General features: G+C 38.4%; 1 protein-coding gene across 1 annotated transcript in view; it reads left to right on the plus strand.

Annotated features, from left to right (window-relative positions):
* Window positions 1-24,681, plus strand: part of LOC308388051 (protocadherin-15-like) — a 219,534-nt gene that overhangs the window by 92,668 nt on the left and 102,185 nt on the right. The window contains exons 5-11 of the mRNA XM_080868525.1: window positions 11,508-11,668; window positions 12,626-12,781; window positions 13,668-13,787; window positions 13,877-13,987; window positions 17,370-17,540; window positions 20,182-20,290; window positions 20,422-20,534. Of these exons, the coding sequence (XP_080724651.1) occupies window positions 11,508-11,668; window positions 12,626-12,781; window positions 13,668-13,787; window positions 13,877-13,987; window positions 17,370-17,540; window positions 20,182-20,290; window positions 20,422-20,534 (941 nt within the window). The remainder of the gene's footprint in view (window positions 1-11,507; window positions 11,669-12,625; window positions 12,782-13,667; window positions 13,788-13,876; window positions 13,988-17,369; window positions 17,541-20,181; window positions 20,291-20,421; window positions 20,535-24,681) is intronic.

Raw genomic sequence — 24,681 nt, forward strand, 5'->3', positions numbered from 1 at the left:
TGTCATGCCAATGTACAGTTAGATATAGAATTGCTTTAAAGTGATGGCAGTTCCAATAATATGACATATTTCAAGGAATGCATCAAGTCAGTCCTCCATTCATGATCAATGAAGCGGCTCCGGGCCGTAAATCAGAATGTCATTGCAGATAAAAAGCTTGGTTCTTGAACGGTGAGCTTCAGAGAGGCTGCTTTTCAAATGTAGAGATACTAACTGAGCCCACTACAGTATGCATAACTGATTAAGATAATATATAAATAAGTGAGTCACACATTCACATCATAAGTTTAATGCACACTTTGAACTTTAAAATGAAAACAATTAAAACCTCTGCAACATTGTGTGTTTCACTTTTGATCTTAAGTATTGTATTAGTCATAAAGAGTCATATGAAACTTTCCATTCTTAACAACGAGGATGTCATCTTAAGCATCCCACCTTTGACTCAAATGTTGGACTTTATGTCATTGATAGATCGCCATAGCAGCATAGATATATTCCAGGCTGTCTGATATTTCAGCATTGATTGGGCCTGAGTCAAATATCAAGGCCGTCCACTCTCTTTTGAAAAGAGCTTGGTCTCACATTCCAATCCTGATTACCCAAGGAAGCAAAAATGGACATTGCTCAGCAGTTCCTGGCAACAGGTTTCTTGTTTACAGGCTCTGACCTGTTTATAGGGCTTTGAGGGAGCAGATGTAAGTGTTGACTCCCCTGCTATGCATTGTAAGAAAGTAATTGTAAGTAGCTCAGGATACAAGCCACATGGATGAGGAACAATCATCCAGCATATTTATGTGATCTTGTTAACCTTATTATATATGGCATCATGGTTCTGCAATGCCAATGCTGTGTGCCCTAATGCACCCCCTGTTAGGTTGAACTGTGAGTTCATCAAATCAATGGCCCTTTAGTAGCTTTTCTGGAAGACGTGATATCCATGATTTCCAAGAAAGAACATTTACATTCATGAATTTATGCAAATTGTACTGTCAAAATTCTTGCTGGACCCATTTGTTTCAAAATGAATAGCAATATTACACCAAGGGAAATCATCTGAACAATTTGGCAGATATGGGTGAGACTCTAAATTAATTAGGAATGCACACATTTGTCAGTTCATTACTATAATTTAATTACATTGTGGCATCTGCTGCTGCTGTTGTAACAGTTGTATTTTTCTAATTTTATAACAGTTGAGACTGACTGTAGCATACTCAGCGCTGTCAAAAGTCAGCTTATTTATTCATTTATATATCTAATTGCAGCACTTGACATAAGATTATTAAAACAAATTGACAAGTTATATTTGTACTCACACTTATGTCATTTTAATTGAAATATTTAGCTACTGTCATTCATTAGGGTAATACTGTTTGATTTTATGTATGAAAGGAAAAGAAAAAAAACTATTATGTTCAAATAATTTTAGCAGTTTATCACAGTGAAGTGTTATTTTTTATTATTTTATTTTATTATTACTGATTAAAGCCCTTCAATGTTACAGTCAAATGAAATCCTGTTACTTAAAGGTCTGGTGATGATGGCAAGCAAGCAAGAAGAAAGTAGAAGAGCATAAAGAGGCGAGAACAGAACACAGAATATGGGAGAGAAAACAAAAGTTAATGCCATGCAATGGAGCATATCAGTGCAACAGCAGTGCAAAATGCGCATGGGAAAGAAATGCTCACTGGATCACAGGAAGTCCGACAGCAGCCTGAACCTACAGCAACATAAATGAAGGGTAATTCAACATCACCTGACCCAACCCTTAACTATAAGCTTAATCAAACAGGAAAGTTATAAGACTGAAAGTATAGAAGCTGTCTAACTCCTAAACTCACCCGCTTTGTTCATTAAGGGCTAAACTGTCAGTGCACTTAATTGCAGCTCATTTCAATACAGTGGAATTAATAGAAAGTGAACACGCTTCTCTTGCAGCCCAGAAAGTTCTGGAAACAGAAAATATTGTGGTGCCAACAAATTGTAAGATGCTGGGAATACTTGTTTTAATAAAACCAAGAGTCTTTAACAAGTAGCAATGCATCACTGCAAAAAAGTAGAGTGACAAATCTGTGCAGCATGGGATTCAGTAGCCATATTTGGCAGCTGGCCCAAAAGATTCAGTTTTCCCGACCTTTTTTCTATGATCATTATTTGCAAACAAGCCAGCATGCAGAGGTGAGGTGTATTCTGTAACCAGTGCACAAGCCATATTTTACACTGCAGTGTTATCAGGGGATGTAGGCACACAGTAAATTTCAGTGCTTGATGCAGTCAAACAAGTGTGTGTGTGTGTGTGTGTGTGTGTGTGTTTATGGATTCATTTATTATATTTGATTGAACAAGTATTTTGGCCTGATTACTGCAATCAGGAATTACCGTATTTCCCGGACTACAAAGCGCACCTAAATATTAGCCGCACAAGCTAAAATCAGGGGAAAATCCTGTTTTGTACATACATTAGCCGCACCTGACCAAAAGCCGCAGGTGTTTCAATGTTGACTTATCATATGTAAGAGAATATGCACAAAGGGAATTGTCAGGAAAGAGATGGCTGTTTGGAGACATCACTTTTATTAATATTTTGAAAAACAAGTTATGGGTACATATTTGCACATGTAGTACATAACAGTAGCCTACAGCACACCAGAAAAATAGATTCGGACTACCTTTTAGGCTCAGGTGCAGTGACACAGCTTTAACAAGAAGAAAAGTCAGTCATTCACCACCATCTTTCTCTTCTTCCTGCGCACTAAAACCACCAAAGTCCTCTTCTCCAGTGTCGGATACAAACAGGCTCAGGATGGCTTTGTCATCCACTCTTCTTCTCTCCTTCGTTGTCACTTTCAAAACCAAAGAAATCCTCATTGTCAGTGTCAGAGTCGAACACCCTCAGAAGGGCCGTGGCGGTGTCCTCCTCTCCATCATGCAGCAGTCCAGCCCTTCAAAATCCGTTGGTGATCGTGGATGTTTTCACACTTTTCCACGCTGTCAGAATCCACCGGTGGAGTTGGGCATAACTTGCTTTTTGGGCATAACTTGCAAGTTTATCGCCGCTCATCATCCACGACTCCCGCTGAACGCGTAGCGCTACTTTGAAGTTTGTTTTTCGCGCTACTTCGTACGGCACTACGTTGCCTGGCGGACGGACATGTGACTAACATACCACTCTTGAACCCCGATCCTTCCGCCAGGCAACGTAGTGCCGTACAACACACAAAACAAATCGTCTTACGATATGACAAAAATCACGGACAATCCATAGAAAAGCCGCACCTGACTAAAAGCCGCAGGGTTCAAAGCTTGTGCAAAAAGTAGCGGCTTATAGCCCGACATTTACGGTACTCATCCCAGTTTCTAGTTCTCAACCTGTGCAAAACATTATAGTTTCTACTTCAAACTTGCAAACTGAATGATGTTACTGCATCATTTCTATCTTACATCATTCAGGAGAATAAACTGGGCTGTACTCTGCAACTTGGTGAAGGTCATTTGGTTATCCTCTGAAAATATTTGAAGTTGCTCTGAAAATATGAAAGTATTTTTTGTAAATATTTGAATGGCTAGTCATAGTCTGCTAATGACGTTGCTCTGTTAAGGTCCAGGTATGTGTCTTTGTCAGTTGGTTGACTGGCCACTTTGATCTGAACCACTGGATTAATTACCTGAAGTTTTGTACACATAACGTCCAGATTCAGTGGCCCCTTGACTTTTTGTGTAGTGCCTCTATAATGGTGAAATATTAAAGTACTGTGGTCTCTGTCCTGACTTTTCATCCAGTCTGTCACCATTATTATGTCAGAAATTGAGATTGTCCTGTACTGTAGGTCCTCAGTTATCTAGTGCTAACTAATATGTTAACATAGTAAACTGTCATGTCATAAGAACTTGAACTTGAATGGTTGCACTTGAATAGTTTAGATCTTATTTAACTGACAGATGCTTTTCTGTCAGGGTCGGTGGCACATCCACATCCAACTCCCTTACGTGTGGGGTCCCTCAAGGATCTATCCTTGGCCCTGTACCTTTTTTCCTTTACATGCTCCCATCTCATTTCACTGTTATGCAGATGATTTTCAAATCGACTTTCCTCTTAAAACGAATTCTACAGGCTCTCTAAAAGTTTTGCTAGACTTCCTCGATGACATTAAATCATGGTTTGCATTCAATTCTTTGAATGTAAATGATCAAAAAACTGAGATTGTATTATTTGGACCTTCAGACCCTTGTTTTTCTCTTAAGGGTGACCTTGGCCCTCTGGAAAATTCCAGAACTCCCGTCGCAAAAAATCTGGGAGTGTTCTTTGATAGCAGTTTTTTTGAGAAACACATGAATTCTGTTGTAAAAGCCAGCTTCTTCCAATTTAGGGCCCTTGCAAAAACTAAGAACATTTTGTCATCTGCTGACTTCAACAAAGTGATTAATGCATTCATTTCATTCAGGCTTGACTACTGTAATAGTCTTTATTTTGGTATCAGCCAGGCTCTGTTCTCTCGTCTTCAGCTTCTTCAGAATGCTGAAGCCCGACTCTTGACAGGCACACGTAAACACGACCACATTTCCCCTGTCTTCGCTTGTTTACACTGGCTTCCAGTATGTTATAGAATTGATTTTAAGATTTTATTGCTTGTTTTAAGCCTCTAAATGGATTAGCTCCATCATACCTCTCTTTTAACTAAAAATACTCCAAATAGATTGCTCCGGTCAGCTGATAAATTGTTCTGATTGTCCCAAGAAGCTGGCTAAAACACAGTGGAGACCAGGGCCCTGTGCTTCGTACGTCACTTACTACATCCAAGATCAAATGAAACATCCAAGACCAAATCATCGCGCTAACTCTGAGCTCGCTATTCCGGTTCTCCGAACACACCTGTTGTTGACGATTAGTATAGCTGGATGAAGTAATGTGAGATCACTGGGTGGCCCAACAGGGGCTACGCATCGATAGTAGAAACATTGATCGGCAACCCTTTGATTGGTCGGCGAAAATGTCGAAGGAGCGCGCTCGGTATTTTTCGGCAGCAGAGCAAGAACTCTTGAGTGAGGGATTTCAGGAGTTTCAGAGTTTAATTAAAACGCAAGGGAACACTGCAAAGGCTGCAAAAGCAAGGAGAGAGGGCTGGCAGAAAGTTGCTGACAAATCAAACTCGTAAGTAATTCAATAATAACAATAATAATGGAGTGGATTTATATAGCGCTTTTCAAGGCACCCAAAGCGCTTTACAATGCCACTATTCATTCACTCTCACATTCACACACTGGTGGAGGCAGCTACGGTTGTAGCCACAGCTGCCCTGGGGCAGACTGACAGAAGCCAGGCTGCCATATTGCGCCATCGGCCCCTCTGGCCAACACCAGTAGGCGGTAGGGTAGATTTATCATATCACACCATATTATCCAATATTATATTACATTATATTATATTATAATATGTTATATTATATCCCCTTTCACATTAGAGCCACAACAGGACCCACTAGAACATGGGAACAAGTAAAAGTGAAATATAAGAATATTCTACAGAATGGTAATATTTATCACTTATATTGCTTTTCGTCTCTTGGAAAGAGACCCTGGAATACTCTGTTTGTTTGTTCATAACAGCAACCAAGAAAAGGGCAGAGCAAAAAAAAAGACAGGTGGTGGTCCTGCACCCCCTCGTCAACAAGTTGGTTAAGTGAATAATACCCTCACGGGAAAATCGATATCTCTCTATGAGCACACTGTCGCGCTGAGCTAAAGGATCCTGCCTGTCCCGCAATATATGCTGAATTCTGAGGACTCTCCTTATCAATCTTGCACCTTCCGCAATGGGTTGCTCGCGTAAACGGACAGGATATGACTGCGACAGACTTCCCAAATCCACCTTCGCTTTTATAGCCGTGGTCTCTCATCTTGATTACACGAAGTAATTTACAATTACTACTCTGAAATATGAATTACATCTGTAATAATCACATACATGTAATAGAATGTTAATAGTACATTTCCCTTTTTTAGGGAATGACCTGTATGTATCTGTGTGACATCAATAAAAGGATCAAGTGCTGCATTATCTTTAGTTACATTGATGTTATTTATTTATGGTGAAACAGTGGTGGAATATCGCTGTTGCTTTCGTATGAATGATGCGGACATACCTGCGTGGCCGCGATCTAATCCTGTTTACATAAAGTAAACCTGCTCCCCAGCAGGTTTACGCTTACGGCTCTGTTGCTATGACAGCAAGTCCCGGATGGGCTTCGGGGAACCGAACGATCCAGGATCACGCGAAATCGTCAACAATCTCATCCAGCTAACTCACTTAGCGCGGTACGAAGAACAGGCCCCAGGGCTTCTGATTGCTGTGCCCAAACTTTGCAACAGTCTGCCTCTTCAAATTAGGATCTCTCCAACACTTGACATCTTTAAAACCCGTCTGAAAACTCGAGTTTTTGTTTTGTTCTTTGTGTGTATTTGTTCTACTTTTTACCTTTTGCATTTTTACTATGTACAGCATTTTTTTCAACCTGTTGTTTTTAAATGTGCTTATAAATAAATTGATTGACTGATTGATAAGAGCAATTTTAACATCAGCATGTTAGTGCTGTCACTGTGAGCCAGTAGTGAGCGGCTTGCACTGGTATTGACTGTCAGTAAGCATCCAAACTGAAGCAACCTTGTGGTAAACCAGTACAAGGTCCATTTAGTGTAGGATTCTGTGTCCTGTCATGATCATGTCTGTGCTGTATGTGTTAATGTGCCTGAGTGAGATCAAGAGTCAGTATGTGGGCATAACAGCGAGACGTGGCAGAGAAGTTACCTTGATATTTTAGAGATTAGGAAGTTTTAAAGAAAGTCAAACAGTGTGGGTTTTCTAAAAGAAATGCCTTATTTTAAAGCTTAGCAGATTTTAAGTGTAAAATCAGACTTTTTGTAAATAGATGTACTGTAAATAGATAGCTTTTAGTTTTTATTTTACATTTAACATGCAGGTAAACCATCCTGCAAAAGGGTGAATATATTTGACAAAATGAAACCTTTGTCTGTTTATATAAGTTTGTATTATTTTTTTCTTCTTTAAATTGTCATGTATTCATAAACAATGGCAAGTGCACAGAACAAGAAATCTTGTCAGACATGCTTCCCTAATGGTGCTTGACCATTTTTAGTACACAGATTATTTGATAGAGAACAATGTAACAGAATACTGCAGCTATTACTATATTTAGTACATAAACATGCGTACATACATACAACACAATTAAAGGAGTTCATAAACATTAAGGAGTTTCAGAGGTTGCATTGCTCTGTGGAATAGAGAGCACCAAAAGTCTCATATTAATAATTGAATTGAATGTGAAATATGGAGGCACGTGCCTCATTTAGTCTTTAGACTGTTCTGTAACATCCAAAATTGGAGCCTCTCTGGACCTCACCCAGGAAGCAGGCATATATTAAGGCCGTGTTTTGTTTTAAAAGCAATCAGTAAGATACCAAAATCAATTCAATTAATAAGTAACTGATGAAGTTATGTCAGTATAGATTTCTTACCTCATTTTAATCCCCAAAAATGAAAATTTTAAAATGAATATCATATGTATTTTTTTTATTTGTTAATTATGCAAACAAAGATGGATTAACGATATAATTATGCATTCAGACTCCCAAGGTTTGTACTGGGGGGATTTTGTTTGTGTCTTGTTTATCAGATGCCAAGTAGCAAACTAGGTCAGAAATTAGCACTTTTTTTGTTATTTTAGTTTATTATGATGGTATTGATATTGCTTGGGCTTAAACTGCAGTAGCAATGCATTTCCTGGAGACAGGTCTGACCAAAGTCATGGTTGAGGAAAGTAAAACCTTGCCTCCCACACAAAGGAGAAAATACATGTAACTGCATATCAAATATTAAAATATATGCAAATGAAATGGATATACTTCTTTCCAGAGATGTTGCAGTATTGCGTTTTAGTGTTGTAAAAAGCCAGTAACTACATAGATAAATAGGCATTTTCATACATACAATTTAGCAATGTTTGGTCACAAAACATTTCTGGGACTGTTCAGAGTTTCTAATGCAAACCTTCAAACACCTGATCTGGTTTAGCTTTTATACTAGCTGACTTTTTATGTGAATTTGTTGTTAGTGTTTTATCCCACTAATTTCAGAAGAGAGCTGTGCATAATGACTGCAGCTATTTCCACTCAAACTCCTTTCTTCAACAGTATGCCACCATTTCTACGCGTGTGCTTACTGTCTACTCCTATTAAAATGGGGAAAAAAATCTTTTCTTACTGGAGGTCTTTGTGCTAACCACGTTTTTTTTTTTAAATAAAAAAAGTACTTGGCAAGTTCTAGTCTCTGGCAACATTTGCAGTGAGCTAACTTCCTGTTTAGCAACTTGTTAATATTTTTATGTGGTTTCTTGTGGCACCATGAACTCATTTTAAAAATGAAAATTGTGGCCTCAACTCAAAGGACTGGACTCCATGCTAATACCAATGAGTGAAACTACCAATGAAACTGACTTTTTTTTCATACCAAGCTTGGAAACCTATCAGAAATGGGCCTCCACACTTATCTGCTGCCATCATCTATGGATGCCAGCATTATTGATATTTGGGATAAAAGTGAGCTCTCTGTGTTGTCTCTGTGGAGTTGGTCTGCTGTGAAGCCCAGATCAGAGGCGCTTCTGCCCAGAGATGACACTGACTGAGTCACAGGCTACTAAAGAGACTTGTTTTATTTATTTAGTACATACCGTATATAACACATGGCTAGGTCTGCACAGGTCTGACAGACTCTGGCATCTTCTCGATTGATGAGGAGGACAACTTTTTGCTGCGTGACAGAGATTGAGGGAGGGTGTGCTCAAAAAACTAGGAGTTTTGGCTGTCACAGCAGAAAAACTGAAGTTCAATTAACTTGAGAAAGAAAGAAGACTCTCTGTGGCCTCCTTTGTAATATTATCAGCTGCGTAATTTACAACCCGAGAGTTTCAAAAAAAAATGTTGCTCACCACTCAAGTTACTGAGGCAGATATTATGAAAAGCTGTGTTTTAGATTAATGAACCAGCAACAGGGGGCTCTTTTGACTTTTAAATTAAATTCTTAGAAGAACCATTTTTCAGGCTGAGTTTGGCCTAACGGAGACACATAATTTTTGGTCCTTGTGATCACAACACACGGATGCATCAAACCTTGACTACTACAGACGAGGATCGCAGTCATTAATATGAGCATGAAAATGCAGCAGCGGGTATTGTAATTATAATGCAAAAGCTTCCATCGTAACTCCATCTGTGCTCCTTCTTGAGGATCTTCGAGTCTGAGTGACTAATGACTAAATGACTAAACCGGTTTTATGAAATGATAAAGTACAAGATGTTGGGGGCACCAATTAAAAAGCCCATTAAAATACCACCACCCTCTTACGTTTTACAGCTGGTAGATTAGCAAGGCATGTCAAGGGCTTTTAGTCTCTGCAGAATTTCTATGTATACTTGTAAGTTTGTTAGCTCTAAACTTTAGTCACTTTTTCACACTTTGTCACATTTGAAAATCACTGGATTACGTGATCCATGATGTTAGGTACATGTAAAATGTACTGAATGGAAAAGGGTTGGAATTAAGGTAGTGGTTGAAATGTCAGTAAATGATAATGCATGAACACACTGTCAGATGTAAGGTATGTTTGGTCATTAGCTGAGCTGCGGTACTGTGCTAAAATCTTGAGCCAACAACTCATTTCTTTGTGTTTTGCTAGGGACAATACAACATGTGAAATAGGTGCAGGGATTTATTGAAATGTGCAAACATAAGGAAAAAACAAACGTTTGCACAGTACTCTACTTATAAACAATTAATCTTGTATTGTATATGTATAAAGACAAACTGATTGTCTTAAATACAATTCATGTCAGTCATTTAATATTTTTAATCACAATGCGTAAAAAATAAATTTCTCCAAAATTATGTCACAATAGCAGCCATAAAGCAGATAAAGGCAATGGCAGGTTTAGTTTAGACAGCTACCCATATGGAAAAGATATATATAAATCTTATAAAGTTTGTATCTGTCTTGTGTGAAACTTGTATGAAAAGCATATAAGAGTGAAAACAGATATAAGATCCCTTGAAAAATTATATAATGAAACTTGTATGTTTTGGATACTTACTAAAACAATGTATGAAAGTAATGCGAAAGTGGCCACTTTCATGAGTAAATCATGTAAGCCTTATATGATTTACTCATGAAAGTGGCCACTTTCATGAGTAATCACATATAAGTTTTTACTATTTCTTTTCCGTATGGGTAGCCATAACAAGGAGAGTGCCACTGAGTGCCTATTGTTGTAATGTTTTAAAGATATGATACATCAAATGTGTTGGTTTAGAAAAGTAAATAAAAAAAAAATCGACTTTTTTGAATCCCAAATGTTGTTACAACATGGACAGATCTTCTGGGTGTTAATATTTTTGTGGCTAAAACTAGTAAAAGTCGTAGCAGGATCTCATTTCAAAGCTTTTTCAGGTAAAGCAGTGACTCGTGTTTGGTTCTGGTTGTTTGTGATGGCTGCCACAAAGAATACTCTCACTATGTCACAATATGTGTGTATCTCTCAAGAACCCAAAAAGAAATGAACATAGCCGGTGTAACTGTCATGGCCAGTGCAATGACATTTTCTTAAAAAAAAAAAAAAAAAGTTTACCCAATTTCCGTCAGTAAAGTGCCATTTTTCCATATTTGGTGTTTTCAATAAAGCTGTGTTGTGTACATGTTGCTCTAAATAAAACTGCTCAGGGCTTGAGCATCTAGGAGGTGCTGGGGCAGTAGGACGTAGGGTTGGCTGCTAGTTCCTGCATTATTAAGCTTCCAGTATTTTTTTTTTTTTTTTCAAAAATCTAATTTGGCCACTTAGGAGTCAACCAATCCTCAGATTTAACTGGCTTTACAGGATTTGTCCCAGAGGCTGTAGCAAAGTTTAATTACTTGCTGATTAAAAGCCGTAAAATATAAACCAGAAGGTGACTGTGCTCCCAGGGATGATAATTATCAATTTTAGAGATTTGCCTACATAATATGTGGAATAGTCCACAGAGATCTGAGGCAGTATTTTCAGTTATCTAAGGCAGACTTTGAATGTTCATATAAGAGTGAAACTTAAAAATCATTTTATGTTTTTCTTTGCAAAGTTATTTGAGAAAGGATACCCAATATTAAGCACATGACACATAATAAAAACAAAATTTGTACAGACTGCTGCTGTTAATGTTGGTTGCTGGTTGCCTAATGATGGCCATTTAAAGTTGTATGACCTTCACGTTCCAGCCTATTTGCTTTTAAATATTTTTAAAGCAAAATATTTGACCAGTATGTAGAATGAGTCCTTTAAAAAGCAATTTAATTGCATTTTTTTGACAAACCAGTTTACCGCATAGTATAATAAAATATTATTTAAGGTTAAAATCCTTTTACGTCTTAGTCATTGATTTATTTATGACTGCTCTTCATTTATAGGTACAGTTTTGGTGGAAAACATGCAGATAAATGGCCGTGCCCAAGACCCAGGCAGAACCATCTCATTGACGTTGTTGGATAATTTTGACTACTGGGTGATATTGGAACCAGCACGGCAGAGACTCTACCTCAACAGCACTGGGCGTGTTCTGGACAGAGATGTGAGTACAGTACTGAGGGTTTATTTCTCAGCTTCCTCTTGCCTTAGTTATGCCAAATCATCAATACAGTAAGAAAATAAACCCTTAGCCATTCCAACAAATATGTAGCTGGGAAACAGATGTATGGATAGATGGATTTAGAATAACACAAGATATGGTGTAGCAACAGAGTTGCTTGTAATTTGTGTCAATAGGCCATGGTAATTCACTCTTAGCCTTAAAGTGATTCAATGACAAAAAAACAAAAATGTCCATGTGTCTGTGCAACACATTACAGGTCCTAAGTACATACACACCTGTGTAAATGGTGCAGTAAAGGATCCATGATGCAGGGTGCATAGTATTGCTGTCATAGTGAAAAGGTGTTTTAAAGCATGTGTTCAGATCATACGGACTAAAGAGGAGGAGGTGAATGTGGAGCTATTAACAGGAATATGCCATGAATGCATATAGAATAAATAATAATGGAAGTACATGTGTGGGACAAAGCTCTGCAGCTGAAAAGAAGAGAAGTGATGGAGGGAGCTAGTTAGCCAAATTACACTATGTGGAAAGTTGACCCTTGCTGCTAAACTGAGATGAGCGTAGTAATGGCAGTATGATGAGATGCTGCCTTTCAGTATAGTGTATTTGCACTTTCATCCTTTATAATAGTTTTCTTACACTGCATATTCACAAATAAATATTGGGCTGCCCCTGGTAGCCTAACAAACAATCGCCCTCATTAGGGTTTACCAATGCTATGCAAGCATGATAGCTAACAAGCAGATTTCATACTGGAACTGTGTCGCTTTCCACTGTTGTTATTAAGTATGCCTATTGCTCTTTACAAACTGTCAGATACAATACGCTGTAGGTTATTATGACTCCATTATATAAGAAACATGGGAATTAGAACTCTACAATTTCCACAGTGTTATATAGCATTTTTTTTCTTTCTTGTTATTTGTTTTTCAGCCCCCCAACTCCATCAGTACCATCGTGGTTCAGGTGCAGTGCACAAATCAGCTGGTTGGTACTATCATCTTGCATGAGGTACGGATTGTTGTGAGGGACAGGAATGACAACGCCCCTCGCTTTCAGCAGCCACGCTACTATGTCGCAGTAAACGAGGTAAGGGAGCAATTCCCTGTGCCCCTATGCACGAATCTTAAACACAGTGTACTGTCATGCGTTGCTGTTTGCCAGAAATGTTTGATAACTGTGAGGCAGAGTGGGGCAGATTTTTAAATCTAATGCCTCTTTCCTTTACATCTGAGACAATTTGTCAGACATTTAAAATAATGGTACGACTCAAATGGCTGTTAGTTAATTGTTTGTTGTTAACAGCGTATAACAGCGTATTATTCATTGCCTATATTTAGTATTTATGTTTAGGCTTTGATATTTACACCATCTGCAACTCGCATACATCTAGTGAGCACTAGAAATGATAACCTTTTTTTTTTTTTTTAAATTCAAATACACCTGCAACACCTGCAGTGATTCAAGATAATGCATCAAATCTTCAGACTTTCTAGTCATATGTTTTTGAGATTAAATGAGAGCTCCCCGCTGAGTTCTAAGCAACCACAACTTCTGTTCTTTGCTGTTCACCCTTTGTGTGCTCTGCATGTTCAAAATTCCTGTCACAGTGTGTTATCATAGCCACGTGCAACTGCCCTAACAGTACAGTGAGTCAGTCTACATTGCTGTCAACTTCCCTGAACAAGATCTCCTGCCCACTGCCTGGTTCTGTGGACTTTGCTAAGGGCTCTTGGGAACAGCAGTGGTTCTCATACTTACTTTTTGTTATTCTGTCAGCAGTGCACGTAAGCTTTCAGACTGCTGCTGACTCCAACATTTTCCCTTTTTTCCCCATTTTTTGGGGATATTAATGGGATGGAGCGGCAGCAGTAATAGCCATATGAATGTTCTTTCTGCTGTAAGTTGACGTTGTACTCACAGGGGGCTGTTAGAGCTGTTGACTTTTCTTTTTCCCTTGCATATTTTTGTCTAGCTCACACCACCTGGAACAACAATTTTCACTGGCTTCTCGGGAAATAATGGTGCTATAGACATTGATGATGGACCTAATGGACATATAGAATACAGCATCATTTACAACCCCGGAGACCCGGTATATGGACAGATCGCACATCATAATAAGCATCTTCTACACAAATGCAGATTTCTTTATTAATCACAGTCCATGGCTTTCTCTTTCAGGCATCTAACAGAACAGTAGCAGTCGGCAACAGCCTTTCAGGAAACATTATTTTGGCAGAGAGACTAAACTACGAGGACAGAACACGGTACCTGGTTTTGGTCCAAGCCAATGTAAGCAAACGCATCTGCATACACAAACAGCCAATACTGAGTTGAGTTGCATGAGTTCAGATTGACGAATGGGGTCATCACGTATAAATAGGCCATGATTTATAGATGCTTTTGAGTGTGTCTGCCTCCACAGTGCACTTGAGGTTAAAGAACTATTGTTGTCACTAAAACCATTTCTCTAAATGTTGTGATATTTTATTTGAATTAGATCAAACTAAATATGAAGCCAGTAGCTTGCTGCTTTGATGAAGTCAGTGTACGCACATTTTGTATTTAATAGAGTATATTCAGGTTGATTGTGATGCAGTGTTGAGAAAAATGAACCCTCCAGGGTTTCATTGCAGCTTTTTTTTTGTTTTATTTTGTTTTGCTTTAAGCTGCCTTCGACATAGTTGGTATACCAGAACAGGTTTGATTTATAATTTATTTAATTACGGATTTTTGGACAAGTGAAGGGGGGGGGGGGGATAATTCTTAATTCAGTATGACTTGCACTGAAGCTTCCTCGCCATTCACTCTGAATGTTTGATGCTGTGTGTTGCTAGTCTCATAATGATGGGCTGTTGCTTTGATTTAGTTGAGTTACTTACTAGTTACTGGTGAAGTGTTATGAAAAGTTTAACTTTTCAGGTGGCAGCGTAGGCACGAGCTGATTTGTGTTGATTCAAGTGTTCCAGCACAGGTGGTAGCCAATCACATCAATCAAAGAAACACCCAAGCTGAATGATTCAAAGCCTTCTCGGCCAACATCCAGATCTTAAAATATCGAACCTCTCCCCTGGCAACATGTACCATGATTCATATCATAGTATCTTTTCCTAATTACCCATTACAGAGCCGCTTTCCCTAACAAGCAGCGGTCAAATATAACACCCTATACTGTGAGGTGAAGTGTTGCAGGACAGATAATCATTTAACACTCAACTCGTCCTCTATTCTCTACATTTCCTGCATGAAAGAGCAAAAGACTCAACTCTTTGAACTGGCGAGAGGTCCTCCAGGGGGATTTCATTTTCTCTTGCAAAAGGATGTCAGGGTAAAGAAAAGGAAGAAGACATGGTATTTACTAGAACTCTGCACTGCTTGTGTCAAGAGTTCAATTATACTGAGAACGTAAATCTTTGAAGTGCTGTGCTGCTCACTTCTCTGGATACCACTCAAGGAAGCAACAATACTACGGGGGAATCTTTAAGAGTAGCTGCGCCGCTGTCTGTGTTTTATTGTACAGAGCTGTATTTTTGTGTAAGAAAAGATTCTTAATGAATGTTGATAAGTGCTCTTCAGTCTCATTTAAAGTCTGTAAAGTTGCTATGAAACAAAACATTAAGCAGGTCAGGCATCTAACTTTATAAACGGCGAGATAGTGTTAATTGATATTTCACTCAGAGGGTTTAGGTATGAGAAAAGCCATCTATGAAACTTGTGAGTTGAGTTGTATTGAAATATGCAAAGCATTTATAGAAGAAGTACGACAGTCTTCCATACTTTCTGTAATTTCAGTGCCCAATTCATCCTGCCAGTGTTCCCTGAGTGATTTAAAGATGGTTATTTAAAGTTGTGCAGATGTTTGGAGAAAAAAAATGACACACACCACCTTTAGTATATGGTTGGATACTCATGAGACACCCCGAAGTGATGAAGCTTTTTCTTGTACAGTGAGATATCAGCCCTTTAAAAATTGCCACAGTTGTAGAAAGTGGAAGAAATATGAAGGTGGAAGCTGAAATGCTTTCTGCCGTTGCCAAACAGCAGTGAGGCTATCATTTTAAAACATAGCTGGAGATGATGTAGAGCTGGGCGATATGAGATTTTTTCATATCACGATATGTTTTTTTCATTTCAGGCGATAACGATATCTATCACGATATAAGCCAAATAACTATATTTGTAAGATTTAAATGTGCCGTTGCTCACAAGTAAAATGTGAAATAATCAGCAGCTTGTTTTTAAATATTTATTTCCCATAATAAGTTCAACAGGGTAGATGTACTTAAGGAACATGAGACTTTTTCAGATAAATAAAGGCAAATATTGCAAACTACACAAAAGGCAGCCGCTAAAGCGTTTAAGTTTCAAAATAGAACAAATGAAACAGACTAAATTGTCAATTCCACTTAGAAATAAAGTATTAATTCTAAAAATAAATCTTAGTTTGTTTTACAGAAGAACAGACAAAACTGACTAACTTTTGTCAATATCAAGTAAACTGAGAACTAAAAGGAAATTCTCAATCTCTCCTTGTTGTATAGCTGAGCTTTTCAAACAGTTGTAACAGTTACTTTAGTCTGACAAAAGCCGAATGATGAATTAGCGCTTCCAGTCAGAGACTGAGGCTACGTCCACACGTACACGGGTATTTTTGAAAACGGAGATTTTCCGTTTTCGTTTTAAAAAATAATCCCGTCCGCACATAAAGGGAGAAATGAAAGAAAACGCTGCTATGAACATGCCAAAGCAGCAGGTGGCGCTAGATTCCTAACCGTGCAGAAATGTTGGCCAATCAGAAGTCTAGAAGCCTTGGTGGGAAAAAGTAAACAAAGCTGGGGCATAGAAGCAGAACCGAGTCGTATGTGTGGAGGGACAGTAACTGTGTGTATATGTAAGCATTTAAACACTGCAGAGAGTAGAATTAACAGTATTGTAGAAATTCATTTCACCGAAACAATAACGTGGCGCACAGTGTGACGCATGCACCAGTTTATTGTATTTCCAGACTTGCTTTCGGCACATTTACAGTGCACGCTACTCTATTTTTTGTCAGACTTGAAATAGCCGAAATACCTTCACACTACGGAACTTCTATGGCTCTTCCGTTCGACAATCTCTCCGGCATTGGAACCATCATCTGTTTTCTCTTCGGTCACACTCGGTTGATTTTTCTAGTCGGCACACTCATTTCCTCCATTATGCGTTGGCTCCATTACCCGCTGGCTGCTTCCCAAACAAACACACGTGCGGCTTGGCACTTGTGCTGTACGTAACAAGTCACGCGACGTGACGCTGCGGCTGTGATTGGTTCGGCTCTGCGCTACTGAATTTGGATCGGCTGACCTTTTTTTTTTTTTTTTTTTTTTTTTTTAGAGGACAAGAGCGGCGAGGTCTATCGCGATAGCTTAATTTCTCTATCGAGTAAAAGTTATATCGCGATACATATCGTTATCGTTCTATCGCCCAGCTCTAAGATGATGTATGTCTCGATTCAAGTTGTAAAGACTCGGTCCTAAAGAATTTGCGTAAATGCATGACTAAAGCTTGTCAGGGTGTTCAGGTATATTTCAGGAGATTTCAGTATAGACACATGAGACCAAATCATGAAGTAGTTTTGGATTTTTCGACTGCTTCAGAAAGTTGCTCAATCTGTAGCCATTTGCTTGTCTTCCAGGACCGCGCTCCATTCCCCCCTAACCGACTAACAGCTACCGCAACTTTGACTGTGGATGTCGAGGATGGAGACGACCTGGGTCCCATGTTCCTGCCTTGTGTTTTAGTGAACAACACTCGTGACTGCAACCCCCTCACCTACCATGCTGCTATCCCTGAATTCACTGAACCGGTAAGAGCCAGGCAGACAGGCAAGTGTGAACACACTGCTATTCCACAAGGTCATTTTAACAGATTTCCTCCTGCTAATATATGCATGTTTATGTTTTCATGCATGGAGGCTGGATTTTTACCTGTCATTCTGTATGTGTGCATATGCACAGTATACATGCTATTCAGATTTGTGAGACATTTGTGCCATATGTTCACATTCTTGTTATATGTTAATCTATGTCACGCCTTTTAAATACCCTAATTGCCTCATTATACCTTGTCTTTGCCTCCTCACCTGAAGACAGAGTACAATTTGCAGTTTATTACTGCATTTTGTTTTCCATTGTACTCACAAATTAAACTGAAGCATGAGATGACTTGGGATCACATCTAAAAACCATTGAGGGGAAAAAGAGAGGGAAATTCATATAGATCCGAGGTGGCGAGAGCAACTAGTGCACCAACAGAATTTATGTTAGTCTATACACGATTAGTTGTTTATTTATAAAACATATTTTATATTTGCTGTGTATCTCCATGCATGTAATAGTCATTAGAATGAACAAAAGTGAATCAAGCTGCGGTTTCCTCAGAGGAAGGTAGAAGCGCTCCTTTTATTTTGGACCTTTTTGTGTTGTGGTTAGCTTAAATATCCCCCCATTTATATGGCCATGAATGTGAATCTGCTTTCCAGTAGCCTACTCTTATTCCTGTATATGGTTAATGTTTTTCTTGTTATTTTAAGTATAATTTTCCTAACCAACACACTTATAGTTGGACCAGCTGCATTGTGAGGAATTATCGGATTCATTTAGCTCAGCTCAGGCAGTTGTGAGGAAACGGTTTCATCAAGTATGGCTTAAGTGTACTGTGGTGACATGTTCCGAACATGAGAGATAAATGGAATCAAATTATATTGAATGGAGCCAGAGTGTGACACTAAATAACACAAAATCCTGCAATAAAGACACAGTGGGATATATATAGATGGGTATTTAAAAAAAACAAAACCCTAAAGTTGCGGTTTTTATTTAGGGTGGCATAGTGAGTCACAGTTGTTTGTCCAGACCTTCCATTGATAGTTTGTAATTTATTATTTATGATAAAAGGTTTTCAGACTGTTATGCAAGACACGGCAGCACCAGCTACACAAACCAAAGCTTTTCATCATCTGTTTAGCAGTTTGTTTGTTTTTCCTCCTGTGAACACAGCATGGGTTCACCATACCTCCTTACCCTTTACTGTCGATATACATGCTTATACGACTTCTGATTTGGTCTCTGATTGTTTGGGGGTTTTTTTCTCTTTCTTTTTTTTATTTTTTGGGGGGAATTTTGCAGTGTAACACTAACATGTCTGTCCACTGGGAGAATTGTCTTCTCATAATTGATGAGTGTATTGTAATTAATCACAATAGCTAGACAGACATTATTAAGTTGATTTGTATTTATTTTCTGCCCTGGGGGGATATAATGTGGGCTCTGGAGTCCCCTGGATAATGACTGCTGAGGGAGGGTATTATAGCTAATCATCATTGTGCAGAGCTAGGGGGATTTGATTTAGCGCACCTCCAGACATTGTAAAAGCGAGAGGGTTGGTTGGGGAGGGGTGTAAGGATTACTCCAGAGCTGATGGATATAAATATACCCCCTCAGGGAGGGATTCTTCTTCCAATGAGCTGTTAGCCATGTGCCTATCTACACTAAGGAAGTTTAGCAGTGGCCCCTTAGCATACACGCACATACTGTGTCAGCCATATGGAGGCGTTTTGCATGAGGAAAGGTATTCTTAAATGTGATGTGCTAAACATATTCCCACTTAACCATATGTTGATGCAAATGCATAAAGGTAAAGCCAAGGTAGTTAGTGCTGATGATGTATGAGTGTGCATAAGCGGGGGAAATTATCCTAAAGCACCACTAGCAGATTATCTTTTATGTCCAACACTATCAGGTACATTTACATGCATGGAAATAAGAAATCTATAAGCTTCGGTTCATTGTTTTCCTTATTCTTATCATTATGTTATGGTGCTTACCAACAAGCTTACTGAAGTATATAGCCAGCAGGTTATATATTTTTTTCTAAAGGTGAGAAGAAGAGTTGATACTATCAAAATGTGGGGAAGGAACACATGGCTGTAGCTTTCTACATTTCTAGTGTTATTCACTAGAGGCGCAAAAGAAAAGCCAGCAAGGCACAGCACTGCACAATAACAGCAGTTCTCCTATCAGTTAATATTAATAAGTGCTATAGTGTATAAGCAGGTGGAACTGAGGCGACGTCTAATCACAGCAGCTCTACTTTAAGGCAGAAAGCACTTTAATGGGCTGGGCTGAAAGCGTAGAGTAGCTTCTCTGGAGAATGCTGTTTTTATGTGGAAGAGCAGAGTTGCGAGGACTGTGCAAAACATCACATAAGATTATACAGCAACCAAAATATTGATATAGAGCACACAGAAAACTTTCTGGGGCAGATCTTTTTTTTTAAAGAGGAATTTTCTATTGCAGAACAGTTTCCGGGTTTTTCTTTTGCTCTGCATAAAAATGCAGTCAGAGTTATTTTAGGTGATCCATGCAACAGTGAGATCTAGAGGAAATTAATCAATTTGCATTTTGATTATGTTGCTGTATTGTTGACTCAGCCACCCCTTGTTGCAGAGCAAACTGAACCCACTGAATGTTACCCCTCCGATCCGTGCTGTGGACATGGACAGAAATATACAGCCCCCAAGTGCCAGACCAAACATTCTCTACTACATCCTAGTTGGTAGGTTCATCACGTATTTTCATTGATTTTTACACTTTTAATGTCTTTGGCTGAGCTGATGCCATGATTTTCCTTTTTAATATTTCTTCTGGGGTTGATTCTACCATAAATGTTCTTATTTTATATTGCAGGTGAACCAAACACATATGCAGCATATTTCTCTTTGAACAAAACCACTGCAGAAATGCGCGTCCTGCAGCCAATCAGCCGGGACTTGTATCAAAAGTTCACATTAGTCATCAAGGTAAAGTATAAAAGTATATTTGACTTATTCATTCCTCGAAAGTTGAATTGTTTCAATCTGCCCTACACAGACACAGTTCTTGAGAAATCTCATTAAACTTAACCTCAATACAAAGCCTGTTCACTACATTTATGTAACAGTGCAGTGTAATGTTAGTAATTACGACAAATTGCATTTGCAAAAATTTGCAGTAAATTAGTGTCAACTATTAGACTATGGAACGCCAGGACTGCCATAATGAATTAATTAAATACACCATTAAATAATTAATTAAATGTGGCAATAATTAATTAAAATTGGAATTAATTAATTAAATAAATAGTTATGACACATGTAATTAATTAATTATTGACACATTTAATTAATTATTTATGTATTTCACATTTTAATTAATTATTGACACATTTAATTAATTAATTATTGACACATTTAATTAATTATTTATGTATTTCACATTTTAATTAATTATTGACACATTTAATTAATTAATTATTGACACATTTAATTAATTATTTATGTATTTCACATTTTAATTAATTATTGACACATTTCATTAATTATTGACACATTTAATTAATTATTTAATGATATATTTATTTATTTCATTTTGGCAGTCCTGACGCCTGGCTCTCATCATGAAATAATTTTATCTGTCAGCCTCACCCATCAAACTCAGGGGGCGGGGTTAACGCTGATCTAGTCAAAACTATTGCTTTGGCCTGGTGGCCATTGTTTCTAGCACACAACAACCGGCATGTGGAAGCTAACAGAACTGAGCTTTGAAAAACCCTGTTTGTGTGTTACCAAATACCGTTTTAATATTTTTTTAGCCGAGAATGTAGTGGTTTAATCTTCATGTGTCTGGTCGGTTTGTCAAGATACAGCCTCTTTGCAAAAGTGTTTCGATGATTTCGGAGATGTCTGCCCAGTCTCACGGCAAAGCGTGGGATAGACCCGCTCGCCTCGCAAGCAATCCCACCGACAAAGCGCAGGCCCCGGTACACAGCTGTAGTAACCCCCGCTGACTTCTTTTACTGAGGTTATATTTATCGATGTTTTATTTCCTGATGTTCTTATGTGTCCTACGTGTTTCAGTCGCCAATTCTGAATTATAACTAACATTAAAAACATGTTTAAGGAGGAGAGAGAGCAAATAAATCTGTTTAACATCTGATCTTTGGGTTTTTGTTCAGTAATCAGCGTGACCTGTGTATAAACACATAAAAGAGATAACGTTGGTGTTTCCGTCATGTAGTAACTGCTGGCTTTAACTGTACAAAGGTTGTTCGACACTATGAAACACATACAGACTTCATGATGTTCGGCTAATATTTTTATTGTGAATATTAATCATGCTGACCTCGCTCTGTACACCACGCAGCGAGGTCAGCATATCCACGATATCCTCAGCTCCATGAGTTAACACAAAGTTTCCCAGCTGACTATCTAACTGCCAACTATTCCAGAGACGTGAAAATATACAGCATAAAGAAAAGTGTAAGAGACTCAGCAGCAGATTAGAATAACAGTTATACATTTAATAAATCACCAAATGAATCCAAGAAACGAGCAAACCTGTTCCGACAATTTGAATTTGTATTCCCTCAGCTGCAGACTCGCTGCTGTTTAAATGTTTGAAAAGGAAGATTAGATATAAAAAACGTCAAACATAGACTCAGTCTGCCTTCACATTTGATATGAGGCCAGCACGTATAGTGGCCTCAGCAGGCTATTACTGAAATACACGTGCTATATCATAAACTATGATATAAACAGGGAGGTCCTATTAACATGTTTAGTTTTAAAGGACACCTTCCTGCCTTTAGTCTCATTCATGAGCAGTATTCGTTTTCTTCTAACATCCAGAAGTCTGCACAATGTGTTTCATAGTTTGTAACAAGCCTTTGACAGGTAAACATAACATGACCGAAAAAGCAAAAAAAAAGAAAAAAAAAAGAGAGAGAGTGTTGACATAAGAAGAGAAAATTCTCTCAATTATGGAGACAGACAAATGGTTCATTTATGTTTGATGTGTGTTTATTCCTCCCTAAATATCGTCGGTGAAGTTCGCCATGCATGTCAGATTTTCCTGCGCATTTTTATACCTCTGCCAACAGAGAGAGAAAAAAAATCACATTCTAACAGACAGCTGGTGCTTAGAATACAGTTGAATAACTATTAAAAAACAGATGATATTTAGATGATAGTTCAGTCTAACACATGTGCCAGTGAACCATTAAACGTCTGTGAAACTATGCAGTTATGAAACGTAACTTTAACCTCAGCCAAACCAATTTGCTCAGTTGTAAATAAAACAGCGAAGTAAACGTGACCCGACAGACAGAACCTGAGTGAATGAAGTCCAGCGTTTAACCACTGAGAGCTAAAACTCAGCTGAGGTTTGAAAGCTGTGTGCCGGTGATTGGACATCAGCCGCTGATAAAGCTGGCTCGCCTATAAAGTGCTCTGTAAGGAAACGAGCTCCAGCAGCTCTGCGCTCGGGGAAAACACTATATTTACTTATCTTGTGCAGAAAAATGCGCTGACATTGCGTTATATCGAGCACCGGCTGCCCAGTTAAACTGTGACTATCACCAGGTAACTAGGCGTGTTTCTTGAATTAGCAGCAGGTGTTAAACAGCTGACAGATGAGGAGGAGGATGCATGCAGGTAAACTGAGGGTCTGTTGAGCTGATCGCTGGTTTCGTGAGAAAAATGTCAGCTCGTTCTTTATGTTACAGAAGCACAGAGACACAAGACCAGGCGGAAAGAGACGATCGTTCGGTGAAAATGAGAATCTGCGAATGCAACATGTGGAACACGGAGAGTGGAATATGTAAACAAACCGGTTAACGTAACCCCCTCGGTGCACTCTGCATGCTAACTGTTAGCAGAGCTAGTGAAATCTCTGAAAACATCTGAGCACTTTTGCAAACATGTTCTATGTTGACAACCTGACCAGACATACGTCGCGACATTCGCGGCTAAAACACTGTTAAAAGTGTAGCTGGTGACAGAAAAACGGGGTATTTTAAAACTACACCACCACCATTGCTGCTTGTGATTTGATCTGCATTCTGGGATAACTGGCTGCCCCAAGTCTACACAAGCAATCGATTTTCTAGGATCGACCTGTTTTGACTTACTTTGCACGGCAACCAATCAAATGTTAGAGAAGCTGCATGGGCAGCGTTAACCCCGCCCCCTGAGTTTGATGGGTGAGGCTGACAGATAAAATTATTTCATGACGAGAGCCAGGCGTCAGGACTGCCAAAATGAAATAAATAAATATATCATTAAATAATTAATTAAATGTGTCAATAATTAATTAAAATGTGAAATACATAAATAATTAATTAAATGTGTCAATAATTAATTAATTACATGTGTCAATAATTAATTAAAATGTGAAATACATAAATAATTAATTAAATGTGTCAATAATTAATTAATTACATGTGTCATAACTATTTATTTAATTAATTAATTCCAATTTTAATTAATTATTGCCACATTTAATTAATTATTTAATGGTGTATTTAATTAATTCATTATGGCAGTCCTGGCGTTCCATATTAGACATGCGCAGTCCTACAAGGATTGTTAAAACATTTACCGTGATAGAGCCTCATTGTCTGTTTCATCAGCTAAAGGTAAAATATTGATTTCTCTCCTTCCTTCACATTAGGCAAACAACACTACTTTATTCAAGATTTCAATTCTCTTCTATTTTTAATGGGCTTTTGCGAGATTAAGTTTGACTCATCTCTTAAAAACTTTAGCGTGCACCCTTACCTGTTCTACCCAGATAACCTCTGTCCTGAAGGCCATTAACCTTATCTTTAGCTCCTTAGGAGCTGGGGGTGAAAAATCTGTTATGATTTATGGACTTAGCAGGACAGGCTGCTGTGCCTTCATGAATCTTAATTTAGAGCATAGTCAGGAATTGCCTATGTGCTGCTGGTGCAGCAGTGCAGATGAACTTTCCATCTACCCATCACTAACCTCTAGACACCTCTGAGCAGTGTGTAACGTGCTATTTACTGGGATAGCTGGGGAGCAAAGAGATGAGAGGAAGATTTCCACAAGAAGAAGGGAGGCTGATCATATGAGAAGCTTTCTGCATGTCTTTGGGATGATTGTGCAT

The sequence above is a fragment of the Rhamphochromis sp. 'chilingali' genome (genome assembly GCF_963969265.1).
Source record: "Rhamphochromis sp. 'chilingali' genome assembly, chromosome: 20".
Taxonomy (NCBI): domain Eukaryota; kingdom Metazoa; phylum Chordata; class Actinopteri; order Cichliformes; family Cichlidae; genus Rhamphochromis; species Rhamphochromis sp. 'chilingali'.